We start from the raw sequence: 13,439 nt of genomic DNA, 5'->3' as shown, positions 1-13,439 counted from the left end.
TATGCCTGTAATTGCATAATATAAATTTTCTGAATTACCATTTTGCAATAGTTTCTTTATTTTATAATTGTCTAAATTTAAAAGCCACACATAAGCTGTATGTATTGTGTTCTTGTCTGAATATGCGTTTGTACCTGTCCAGTAAATGCAAGTATGGCCAGAGATGAGACAAGGTGCTTGATTATATAACCAGTAAAATATTACTTAATCCCGACAGCAGTGCTGCCAAAGTGGTGCATGTTCTGTTTGAGATATGCATTAAGTTCATTTCAGCTATATCTCTTAAACATGGTATTTGACATGATTTTTCTGTGGTACACCTTTCCCAAGTGACAATACCCCGCTGTCTAATGCGCAGGCACTGACACTTTCAAAGCTACTTTGAGATCATTTGTTTTGTGAAAAGCACAACAGAGCTGAATCAGGAACAGAACCCTACATTGTTCGACCAGGATGTGATCATCTCTTTCTTTCACATGTTGGAGGCCACTGAAAAGGGAATAAAAAAACATTCAGCCACCGTCAGCCAATGAGAGGAGAGCGGCAGTGGGCGAGATGTGGCCTGTAGCCAGTCAAGTGGGAGTGTTCTCACCCTGATCGCTGCTTTCAGTGGGCGAGTCTTCATGGCGTAGGTAGAACTTCACCTCTTGCTTTCTGGGCCCCCATTTCTGCAGGTGCTCGTACATCATGTGGTCAAAGGGTATGGCTCTCTCTGGAGAGGGGAAAACATAAGACATGCCACTGAAGCAACAAAAAATGTTTGCAAAAAGACGAGCAAATGTGCATTTTATTCCAATGCTACACGCTTAAAGCCACACCTGAAGAGAAAGAACAGAGGAACAGACACAGTGGGATCAAGAGAACAAAGACGATATGAAACTGAATCAAACGTGGCATCCAGCCAGAGGAATGTGGCGGGGCTGGGCGGGCAACAAAGACACGGACAGGGAAAAATTACATTTTAGACATTGCTAACAGGTGGAGGGACATCTGGAAGCCTGGCAACCATCCAGTGGGAATGGGATAAAACCACAGAATAATAAAAGAAAGTATGAAAGTGGAGAACATCAGAAAAAGCACACAGGCTCAGGGACAAAGAAATTTGAAAGCAGCCAAATTTAACCTTAAAAAAAAACAAAAAAAACAACAACAATCAGACTATGTGGACACAAACTTTTCATTAGGTTTGATGACTCATGAAAAAGATGTCACAGCCATGACACTAAAATGTTGTGGGTGGTTGCTTCAAAATAGTTGCTAAGGTGGTTGCTAGGTGGCTGCTTACTACACCATGTAACCACACTTTGATGGCTCAAAATATTTCATAAAGACAAAAATTTATCAAATATGATAAATGTAAACTTAGCCATACTTGATTGTTTAGTGACAAGGTTGAGTTTCCGTTTACCATTTGGATTACTTTTACAAACCATTTATTAACTTTTTTAAGCATTAAAGCTTTGGTTATGTGGATTTCCAGTTAAACAGATTTTAAATGACAAATGGGTGCATAATTGAATTTAGATTTTTTTTTTTGATGAACAGCTTAATGGAGATTGTATTAATAATCAATTAAGAACAAGAAATAAATAATTATTATCAATAATTACTGACATTTTAAAAATTATTTTGAGAGTCTCCTAAAAAAAAAAAAAAAAAAGCCTGATCTGCTGTGCACCACAATAAAAGATTTGGTGAGGCAAAATATCCACTTAGTAACCAGACACTAATGATGCATCTTGTGCAATCCATCACCTGCTGTAAAATAACTGTGCTCATCACGATTTCAATGACAGATGCACTTCAAGATGAAAGGACACAGTGCTGATGGAAGGTCTTTTGAAAGGAGGCTCCCTGAGCAAAGATAACATTTCTGGCACACAGCTGTTTATACAAATCACTATCATCAAGGGAAATGGAAAAATGGAAAGAAAAAAATGGACCCATCTGTCAGAACAGAAGTAGCAGTTATGTCTGAAAGGACTAAGTGAGCGTGTTTTTCTTTGCAGCCAGATTCTTCAAAATACTGATCGTGAGCGCCTTTCAAAGACTAAAAGCACTAAATGTTTTTTGGTTTTTTTTACTGAAAGAAACAGCCATGGTGGGAAGGTGAGAAAATCAGAGGATATTGGAATCCGTACAAATGCTTTCAAGTAAAGCTGAGTGCTTTCACTTTGTCAATATTTTTCACTTTTTAACTTTAGGGACTGTAGTCAATGAAAGACTAATTCATATCCTGCAACAGTCATTACCTACAATTACTGTGTTCACTTGCTATAAACAAAAAGACAGGAGGGCTGGGGTTACGAACATTTTTGTAATAGGGGAACTCACCGTTTCCACGCCAAACCTCGGCCAGGTGGCAGCCGCTTTCTCCCGGCTCCTTACAGAACTCCACCACATCGCGACATGTCGTCTCTGGAGTGATGGGCACCTCCGTCAGCGCCTGCTCCCCATCACTCAAATACACCGTTAAAATCATCTGGAAGAGAAAAAGATAATATTTGTAATATTTCACTAAAAGACAAAAAAGCGGACACTCCCAATCACCCATAAGAACACTAGGGGGCAGTGCCAGTTTCTTAAAAACAACTCAAAACACATTAGTCATGGATTAATTTGCTCTTCAGATATTTTCCCCCATACAACAATGTTGTGTGTCTATTTAAAACATTGTTTTTAAGAGCTTTACCTCTTAAGAAGTTGCATACAGGAAGATGCAGCACAACTATACAGCACTTTGTGTATGTTGATGAGATTTCTAGCCCCTCCACTCAGTTATAACTCATTCTGATAGGAGGAGGAGCCTGGGCCTGACAACGATTGACAAGTGCAGTGTGACCGAGGAGAGATGGATAGTTTGATGCAAAATGGAGAGAGAGAGCGAAAGAGGCAGAGAGAAAGATAAAGAAGAGGGGTGATGTGAACATTAGTTTCCTAATGAGGAGAGGAGAGCATGATTTCCATGCAAGTGTTTAAACAAACACACTATTGCAAACAGTGACCTTCTACCGAGTACAGACAAAAAAAGGGGTGCTTTTGGCCCTGAAGAAGTAAAGTGTGTTTGAAAAGAGTTTAATAAGTAATATCACTGGTTACCAAGTCAGGTACCATTTCCATCAGAGAATGATGTAGCGTTTTAATAACACTCTATAATGGAAATTACACTTTAAATATATGTCTATTCTGATCCGTCTAATCTGTCTAGTGAAGGTTATTTTTTATAGCTAGCATATATACTAAATATACACATTTCTACATTTAGAATGAGAAATATTTACAGCTTGAAAACAAATTGTGCTTACATATTACATGTCTTACATGTGCTTAAATAATTGTATAAAGATTTTCACACAATAAGTTGTCAAGCTAGTTCAAATAAATGATCTTTTGCACTTTATAAATCAAAGGATACTGGGAAAAAAAACCCAACAAACTTCACTAAGTGGAAAAATGACTAGTATCTGTACATATTAAAATATGAATCCTCTTCTGCAAGATGCAGAAATGCACAGTTTTACATACACGGAAGCATGTGGCGCTCGCTGTGATTTCTGCATCTGCCATGTCAGTGAGGACATAAATATATAAACATCATCTCCGGAACTGTTCTTCAAATAACTTCAGGTACATTTTATCGTTTCATTTGAGTAAAACCAGCGTCATATCATATAAACACAGAAATCTAAAGGTAACAACCCATCAAAGTAAAAGTTCAGTTTAGGCACTGTGCCGGAAATATATTAAGATTATGTAGAACAATGTAAGTGATGGGCTACTACTACCACCACTGTTAATTAATAAAACTTTATTTTTATTTTTAGGAAATAGTCAAAGAATATTTCAATGTTAATAGTAAATCCCCTTTATTTACAAAAAAATGTAAATATATATAAATTTCATTAAAAGACAAATCAATTTTGGGTTAAACTTGTTTACCGTTTTTGTAGTTTTTTTTTCACTTGTGTATAATATATATATATATATATATATATATATATATATATATATATATATATATATATATATTATTATATATATTTTTTAATTATATTTCCATTCTAAAACTGTGTTTTATTCATGATACGTCACGGCTACGACGTCTTCGCACAAGAGGTTCTGTCTATCACTGAGCAACAACCTTAGCAATGACCCTTAGCAACATAATAAATAATACAGCATAAAACTGTTTCATGTATTATATATTCCAGCAAAGTTTAATGTCTGTCATTTATTTGATGAAGTATGAGTGACCCCTGCTGGCCTTATATTGTGTCTCTTTAATTGAGACCAGCCCTTCCCCGTCTAATAAAAGCTTCTCATGTGGAGATATGTTGAAGTGTGCACGCGTCTCTGTGAAAGGCCACAGTTTCCAACTTGAGAAAGGAATATTATGGTATCTATTAGTTTTCTGTTTTAGGTATGATTATACATGTCCATCAGTTTACACTGTAATGACGCTTGCAATCTCGCGATTGGCCACAAATTAGTTTGTTTTAAAATTAAAAGAATGAAAAACAGATGTTTTACCATGCTGAGAGATAAGCAGCTGTACATATGTGAGGAGGAAAAAAAAAAAAAAAAAATCATACATGCTCTTCTCCATTCATATTTGGAACGTTCTCTTGTCCTTTACTGTTGCTGTCAGGAACTATTTTTTAGCAGAAGGACCACATTTATTGCACTTGCTTCAAATTATAATTTTTTTAAATATTTTTTGAATTGTGTGATAACCTTTTTACTCTGCTTTGCACCGTGAAAGTGCATGAATTAAATCAGTAGGACTTTTTTTTTTTTTCACGTTTATGTCATTTTTTTTCAAGGTGAATTTGGTAGAGCATCACTGAACGTTCAAATTACTATAATAGCATAGCTATCAATCCTCAAATACTGATGCATTGCTCCGTGGCTCACACAAATAGGCAAACATAGCCTATCCCTATGAGACCAAGTAGTAAGTGTGAACATAACCATTATTAATTTAGTCTCAATGACTGCTAGTTGGTGGGTTAAGAACACTACCAGCAGTATAAGTGCACTAATGAACACTAACTTAATACCCTATTCTACAAAACCCCATGTAAATCCCCTCTTCCTCCAAAACATCCAGAAAGGCCAACCCTACATTTCTCTTGAATGGAGGGCAGTACAAAGCACAGGTGAGTAGGAGAAAAAAAAAAAAGAGCTCTTTCGCTGAAGCAAACCTGTCAAATGTAGAAACACCATACTGACATTCTTTTGTGCATCGAGTTGAAAGCGACAATTGGATCAGGTCAGTTTCAGTGAACTCTGTGTGGAGCAACACTAAGACCGAAATATTTAGGCCACACACAAGGTTTTTCAAAACCCCAAAATGACTCTTTTGTGTATTCACGCAACAATGGATTTTGTGTGCCGCAACACTAGAATGGAAATATGTAGGCCGTGCACAAAGAATGTGTGTGTGAAGGACAAAGAAAGGTGCAAACTAAAACTGCAGGGAGAACAAAAAACACACAAGTGCAAATGGGTCCAAGTGACCTGCGGAAAAGCTGGATAATCTGAGGAAAGCCCCTCGGTGAAGATTTAAAACAGTGCAGGCACTGCAAACACAAACAGGGAACATGGATATTGGGTTCACAAGAAAAAGCCAAACAGGTCTACTACTTTATGTGGGTTTAAACACTTAACTGAAAACAATTTAACCCAAAAATCTACAAAAGAAAATGTCTAACCTGGTCTAAACAAAAGTATAAACTATGATTCCCTGCACCGTTACACAGCGAATATGCTGCGCTGCTGCTGAATACACAGCACAACAAAAAATTATTTTGAGTGGAGTCTGTTGTCTAGACTCAATGCGAAATGACTGCGTGTCACAAAATGGAACAAAAACAATAAATGCATCACGACTATTGCATTTTCCTCTTACTGCATGCGAACAAACACTAGCATCTGCTTAAATGGTGCTTATGTGCTGCCTTTAATAAATGGACCAGAAATTCTAAATCTGACTCATGTACTGCCCAGATATTTAAAAAAAATTTAATTAAAGAGTCCCATTCCCAAAAGAAATTAAATTACAATTAAAATGTTATTAAAAAAAATGTAAATTTAAATTAAAATGATTTCTATTAAATAAAAATTACACTGAAAAATCATATGGTAAGGACCAATGGGAGTGGGTGCAGGTGCTGCAAAAATAATACTGTAGAAAACACCTGTCAGCAATGAGTCTGCATTACAAAAGCTTGTGTGAGAGAGAGAGAGAGAGAGAGAGAGAGAGAGAGAGAGAGAGAGAGAGAGAGAGAGAGAGAGAGAGAGAGAGAGAGGCATTTGTTCAGCCTATTTAAAAATTCACCATGCCTGACTGATAACGTAAGGTTTGTCATTATGTCAAGGTCTCAAGCAGCTCAGAGAAGTGCGAGAGACAAACACGCTGGGTCGCACTTTTGCATTCAGCGTACGCACTGTCACTGCATCAAACAGAATGACACGTTTATCTGAGCACCGGCACGACCGCAGCCAACTTCTGCTGAAGTTACGCACACAGAGTGCTATAGAGTCAAAAGGGATTTCAGTAAACAATAAATTTTAACACCATTCATCACAAGTGTTCTGAGGTTTGTTCCTCTAATTTATATACTCCACTGATCTAAAGTAATGCCATTAAGATCAACTTTTGTTTTAAAAACGCAATTTGTAATGAGCATGAAGACAATTAAAGCGGTTTCTAGAAAGGAATAGCCCAAGTCATTTTTTATTGGATGAAAAGGATTGGATTCAGGAAGCTATGGCGAGAGAAACACAAGAAGGCTTGGCAGCCCAGAACTCTACATAAAACACAGCTGATTTCCACAGAATTTAAAGTCATATGCTTATACAATGTTCTACACATACCTTGTTCCACTGTCTATTAAATATTTATTTGGTAAAATACAGACGGTGCAGCACTCACGGTGCATGAAACACATTGAAATGTATTTAAGAACATTCTTTAAAAGCACAGAATGTGACAAAGAGAGCCACAAAGAGGGATCTGGATACGGAGCACAAAACAGGCAGAATGCGGAAGGACTAGGGTAGAAGTACGAAAACCCAAGTACAGCCAAGTTTGAAGTAGTGAACAGATGTCCAATTTGAATATGACCGCAGATGTAGATATGAAATTTCACGAAAAAAAAAAAAAAAAAAAAAAAAAAAAGGACTGAAATCATGATTAGAAAAATTGTCTCATATGGTTTTCTAGTGAAAATAATCAGTTGAGTTCTGAAGATCTTTCCAGCTAAGTGATAGGATCTGTTATCTAAGTGAGATCAGCAGGGGTGCAGAAATCCCCATCTCAGTCAGTGTGAAGAAGAGCATCAGTTTTTGGCTGGTGACTGTATGACACACAAAGAAAGCTCACCAGCTCAGGTTTCTGCTTTTCATCAGAGGGGTAAAAAAAAAAAAAAAAAGTTCGCTTCTCGATCTCTTACTGCTTTCACAGGATTACATCCGCTCTAAATTCTGTGCTCGTTCACAATTGAAAAAAATAAAAAATAAATAAATAAAAGGTAGAGGTAGAGGTAGAAGTTTTACAGAGCAGGTCGCAGTGATAAACCTCCTCTCAACTTTCTTCTGCTGTATGTCTGTCCATTATCAGAACACCCTCCAATTTTGATAATCAACATTATTAATCTGAAATGAAGGACAGTTTTAGTTCCTCTGTTTAGTTGTGTTATATTATACGGTCTTTGACCAATATTACCAATTACTGATTCCTTAATGAATCTAAAGCTTGTGTATTAAAATAGAATCAGGAAAAGAATCAGAGTCAGAGAATCCTGACATATTGCTTTGTCACACAACACACCATGCTTCATTTTAAAAGTACAAAGCATTAGTTTGCAGTTTAAATCTCAAAGTAAAAATCCTCTTGGTGGCACCAAATGACAAAGCCTCGAGATGCACCAAAGTACATTTGAGTTTATTTTAGTTAGAATAAAGATTTGGACCCTCATAACCACTAAATATAAACATTTTATCAAAAAGCTACACATAGCACATCAACTTTTAAGCTCTAGGCAACATCTAAACCATTCATCCGCATTTATCTAAGAACCAAGTCCTGCAACATTATCACCAGCCGCCTTCTTGCATTACTGTAACGGAGAGATCTGCTCGAGTAAGCATTCAGCCTACTGGTTTCAAATCTCATAAAATATGTCTTCAAATGTTGAACACTAAAGCTGATTTCGCCTGAAATACTCAAGCGGGTCAAAAATAATCACAACACTGCAGCGCTCCAGCAAATACAGCGGAAACGAAAAACCTGCACGTCACAGTTCACAATCGTATTCTCTTGAAAAACGTCACAAAAGTTACCTCGGAAAACCGAATTCTTCCTTTCAGCATAGGAAGAGGGCATATATAATTCAGATGCCCAGTCAACTCTTACTTGATTAATCTGAACAATGAAAATGAATAATGACCGCTTCTGCCAGCAGAAATGAGAACATCTAGAGCCCCACTCTTTGCAGGCCCCACAATTACCCTCCCCTGTCGCTATCTTAATATATCCAATCAGATCCATAATACTAAAGCAATTCTATAAGGGGCAATATGACAAAGCCTAGCAGACAGAGATGGAGAACAGAAACCAATGACTGCCTTGGCACTGAGTGTATGAAACCATGCAAGAGATTGGTTACTTTTTGGCAGGAGAACTAGACTACATTTTTATGATTAGAGTTATAGTCTCATTGAAAGGCTGTACTATATGTACTATACAATACTGTCAGCAACAATTTGGGATTAATAGACAAAGTAGCTGATATGGTCATCACTTCCGAGAAGAATTAACAAATTTCTCACCATATTAAAATACAGACATGTTACTAGCAATGACTGATTTACTACCTGAACTACTTATGATGAAGACTTCATGAAAACACCAAAATGATTTTGCGGTCCAGCCGTATCTGAGAGGCACAGGTTAGTAACACTCTCGCTCTCTCATCTAAGCAGGACATCTATTTGCATCACCTTTCCCCACTTAGATGTAGTCCGTCTTCTCCTGGCCTCTCTCTTCAGCTGCCGGGCATGCTCCTTGCTCCAGGTTTTATCTCCAGGTTTGATAGACAAGCTGACCAGGCCTCGAAGAACAATAGTCACAAACTTCTTCATGTCGCCGGAATCGCTCGTAGAGCTACAACAAACACATCCTTTGAATGTGTCTACTTCAAACCCACTCAGCAACAGTAACAGGCAAGGGTTCCCTGCAGCGGAAAGCCTTCAGTAGTCACGCTAGCTGTGTGACTGCTGAGAGCAAGAGAGCGTGTGAGTGAGAGAAAAGGGGAAAAAAAAAATATAAGAGGAAGACGACGGAGGGAGGGTGCTTCTCTCATCAGAATTGTGAAGTGTGCGTCACCAGGTCCCCACTAGAATAAGGCTCCCTCGAGAAAGCAGACGGCTGCACCCCAGAGGAGAGGAGGCTGATGGGTGCATGCCGTAAAGGACGGGACAAAGATCAGACAAGAATATCATAACCTGTAAAAACTGAGAGTGTGAGATGTTACAAATCAACTAAACGGCACTAAACGGAGTCCACTGAAAATCCCACGATGAAACGAAACAGGTTTACTAACATAGAAACATGTGTGGGAGTCTTTGAGATCACAATTGCCCAATTTGATAAAGTACAACTGAATAATAACATTTTTGCAGGACTCAATTATGCAGCAAGAAAAAAATAAATAAATGCAGTACCAACAATCTTCTACACTCAAATATGAAAATGATGTGTCCATGTATTATTGATGCTGCCACGTTAAAAAGGCCATGAAAATATGGAAGAGTTGAACCATTAAGACAAAAATAATGGAAATGAAATGACAGACCATTTTAAATAATGCATGCTAAAGTGGATTTTATTACCTCGAATTATCCTCTTTAGAGAATAAGATCTGTGAAACTCAAAAGCCATAATGAAGCCCTCGAGGGACAGGCTTAACTTTATATTTATACAGGCAGATAACTCTGTGAAATGTAGAAAATTAAACATCAATCTTCTTCAAAGGAATGGTTTTCATAGTTTTTTCTATAGAATAAATAAGAGAGTTTCTGCATTTTGTTGACATTACGTTTTGCGTTAATTGCACAGACAAAAACATTCTTCGAAATGTCTCGTGTTCATATAAATGTGGAACACCATGAGGGTGGGGAGGGTACGTGTAGGGTACAATGTTCAATCATGAGTGAACTGCTCCTTCAGGAACAATCTGCTCTTAAGGCTTATTCAAAAATTTATTTGTCTTCATGTGCATGTTTAATATGACCTTTACAATGTTCAGTAATCTTAATGCCCTCACAAAAGAAAAAAAAGTGGACAATGCATAATGTATGATGACATGACATCATCCATTTAATGACGCTGGCAGCAAGAACAAGATATACTGCTGCAAAAAGTCGCTCATTTCCCTTTATTTTGCAGTTGTGATTATAAATTTCAACCAGCAGACCGTACATTAAAACGTGTCAAAAACATAGCTAATATTAATGGTTTTGTTCAGGAGCTCCCTCTGTTGCTTATGTTATATTTTTGATTAATATACATAGAAATGATCATTTATCTTTCTAAATGCAATGTATGCGTGACTACAAATAAACAGAAACACACTGAATTTAGAGTCCTCTTACTTCTGTTAAATGACGTTTCAAATAACATTTCTGTGAGACAAATTTTCAATCCTGATAAATGCATTTGGACTTAAATCTTTTAACAAAACGTCTGCTTTTATCTATTAGCCCCGCCCGGCCCATTTAAAGCATTGGCACACACTGACCCGACAGTAGAAAAGCGGCCCATGTTCAATGCAAAAATCTGCAAAAAGTATTAAACAGAAAATTGAGCAACTTGAGAACAAAAATCTTGGATGCGTGTTGACATCAGTGACATAATTCTATGAGACTCTGGGTAACTATATGTCCCTTACTGCAAATAATGATGTAATACTCACTACAATTATGAAGCCAAAGCTAAAATACAAAGTGCATCCATGAAAACAGTTACTTACCATAAAGGACTAAATCATGCTTGTAGGCCTAATTATACTTTAATTAGGTTTAATAAATAAATTTATTTTAAATTATGTAATTAACAAGTGTATTGTCTGCTGCGCATCTTAACAGAAAAAAAGAGAGATTAATGCGAGAGGAAACAGCGGGTTTCATGAGGTCTACAAGAAAGTCAGCCTCTCAGTCAGAGAAAGTGCTTGATAAATCATTGGCAGTCTCCTTAAAAAAAGGCTTTTTAAAAGCATAGAAGTGTAGGAGGTTTTTCTTCAAAAGGTTTTAAGAAGAACGTCTCTCTCATACGGTACCTAGCTCCTCAGTCCTTCCAGATTCAAACCCCTTGTGACGGTCACCATTCATATTTGAGAAGCTCTTTTATTCAAAGGATGACAGTTAAGCAGGAAGCATTAAGGAAAGTGGATGAATTTGTAATGAGCTCAATGGCAAGAAAAGAGGAAGAGAGACAAAAAAAAAGGATGACACGAAACAACAACGGCAGCTTTTGAATAATTACAGCCTGATTGTTTTATCATGTTTTTAAGGCCAAACCTTCTGTCAAGTTCCACACCGCATGTCAGAAATTTGTTAAATATTAAATTAAATCCAGTCATGAATAAATGTAATCAGTGCAACCTGTCTGCACCTATAATGTCTGTAATATTTGTACTTCAAACAACTGCAAAATCAAATGTGATCGCGCATATTCCAACAGGTCCAAGCACTTGTAGCCAGATAGCATTTCTAAACACACAGCGTTGTTACTAATAAAAATTACATTTTGATTTCAAATAAATAAAAAAAAAAATATTACAATAAAATGACAAAAGCACATGCAAAACATTACTGAACATTAAAGGTAAAATATATGAAACAGCAACTGATCAGTCCACCAATTAGAATAAAAAAAGAAAAGAAAAGAAATTTCTGCAAACCAGAAGATGAACGTAAACACCAAGCTAACAGAAAACACCTGCAGGCCAAGTACAATGTATTGAGTTTAATTCATTAAAAATTAAATGGATGTTTGTCTTACATGGACTGAGACTAAAAAGTTTTTCTCTAAAACAAATTCAATTACTCCATGAAATGATTAGAAAATGCAGAGAGTGTGAAACAACATTATGACAAATTCTTTACGCAGTCAACTTAGAAGAATGGCTCATTTGATACGCATAACATTAGGATAAGTGCACATTTTCTTGTATTTCTACGGAGCCCCTTAAGGGACACGGCAGTGGAAAAAATTTGGGATGAGTGGAAAAAAAATGTTTTCGACAAAAGGCTCTCTCACAAAACTTTTGCATTCCCCTGAGAAACTTCATTCTCTTGGAAAGATATTTGTGTTATCTCACAACATGTTTGTTCTCATGAGACACATCTACGTGGTGCTTTGAACTTTTGTCGGCATCTGTACAGACAATCATTTTTCACATAATATCCATTTCAGGTGTCTTTCGCTGACGTCAAAACCGTGTCTTGAACAAAGTACTGACAGTATTTTTTCTATACTTGAGTCCAAGTTCAAAATAAAACTATGAATTTATGGAGTTGTCTGAACCACAGGAAGCGTAAAGCAAGCAGAAAGTGTTTATCTGAGCTCAACTGGTTATGCCAGAAACCGCAAAAGTTTATTGGTGGAACGCAAATATCTTTGCGAGTGAATGCAAAACATATAAAAAAAAATTTTAAAATACATAATTTTTCCTCCTACACCAAATTTTTTTTTTCACCATGTGGGAAACATTTAACACACAATTTTGGGGGTCATTTATGTTCTTGGGTCACACTTGTCTTTCAAAAAATAAAAGAACGTTACAGCCATGAAAGGGAGAGAAATAAGAGGTTGTGTCTAGTTCAAACTGCCCCAACAACAGCGTGTTAGCAGCTCAATACACTGGTCTTCATTGGCTGCCTGAGTCACACGCACAGAGGATGAGATGAGACGAGAAGGGCACGCTCTCTCGCCGACTGAGGCTGCGACACTGATGCCATTACAGAGCTGTGGGGCAACCCGCCATGCAGGGTAACCTCACATTTGTGACAGCACATTCATGTGCCACTAACATGAAAGCTCGCTGGTTGACGACAGTTCTTCTGTTTGATCAGCATTGGTTGATCCAGCTCAAGGAAGTCACGAACATGTCCTCATGTCACAAAGTGTCAAAACAATTTTAAGAGCTTCTAAAAGCACCTAAAATGGCTGCGAACAAGACCAGATTTAATAAGACACTATGTATCAAACAACTTCCAAATGAATTACTGTTCTTGGAGTCAACACAAAACCTCAAAACTTCAAGAAGTAACTACTTGGTAAAAAGCTGGCTGGCAACTGGCTATTCATATCTCCGATTTTGTAACTTGCAGAACAAGTGACCGAACGGCACACTATTAACAGTTATTATAAA

The 13,439-nt window shown here is 37.1% G+C and overlaps 1 protein-coding gene across 7 annotated transcripts in view; it reads right to left on the bottom strand.

Moving 5' to 3' along the window:
• The window catches only part of ppp1r13bb (protein phosphatase 1, regulatory subunit 13Bb), a 42,264-nt gene that overhangs the window by 21,983 nt on the left and 6,842 nt on the right, over positions 1–13,439 (bottom strand). For 4 of the 7 annotated variants that reach the window (XM_043236555.1, XM_043236554.1, XM_043236553.1 and 1 more), the window contains 2 exons: positions 2,335–2,482; positions 593–712 (listed from right to left, as the gene is read on the bottom strand). In XM_043236555.1, coding sequence (XP_043092490.1) covers positions 593–712; positions 2,335–2,482 — 268 coding nt within the window. Of the gene's footprint in view, positions 1–592; positions 713–2,334; positions 2,483–9,006; positions 9,192–13,439 lie in introns of those variants that run through there. The other 3 variants (XM_043236552.1, XM_043236551.1, XM_043236557.1) reach the window with 3 other exon arrangements.

The sequence above is a fragment of the Puntigrus tetrazona genome, chromosome 4 (assembly GCF_018831695.1).
Source record: "Puntigrus tetrazona isolate hp1 chromosome 4, ASM1883169v1, whole genome shotgun sequence".
Lineage (NCBI taxonomy): Eukaryota > Metazoa > Chordata > Actinopteri > Cypriniformes > Cyprinidae > Puntigrus > Puntigrus tetrazona.
The sequence above is the reverse complement of the archived record's forward strand: the minus strand, read 5'-3'. Positions and strand labels throughout refer to the sequence as shown.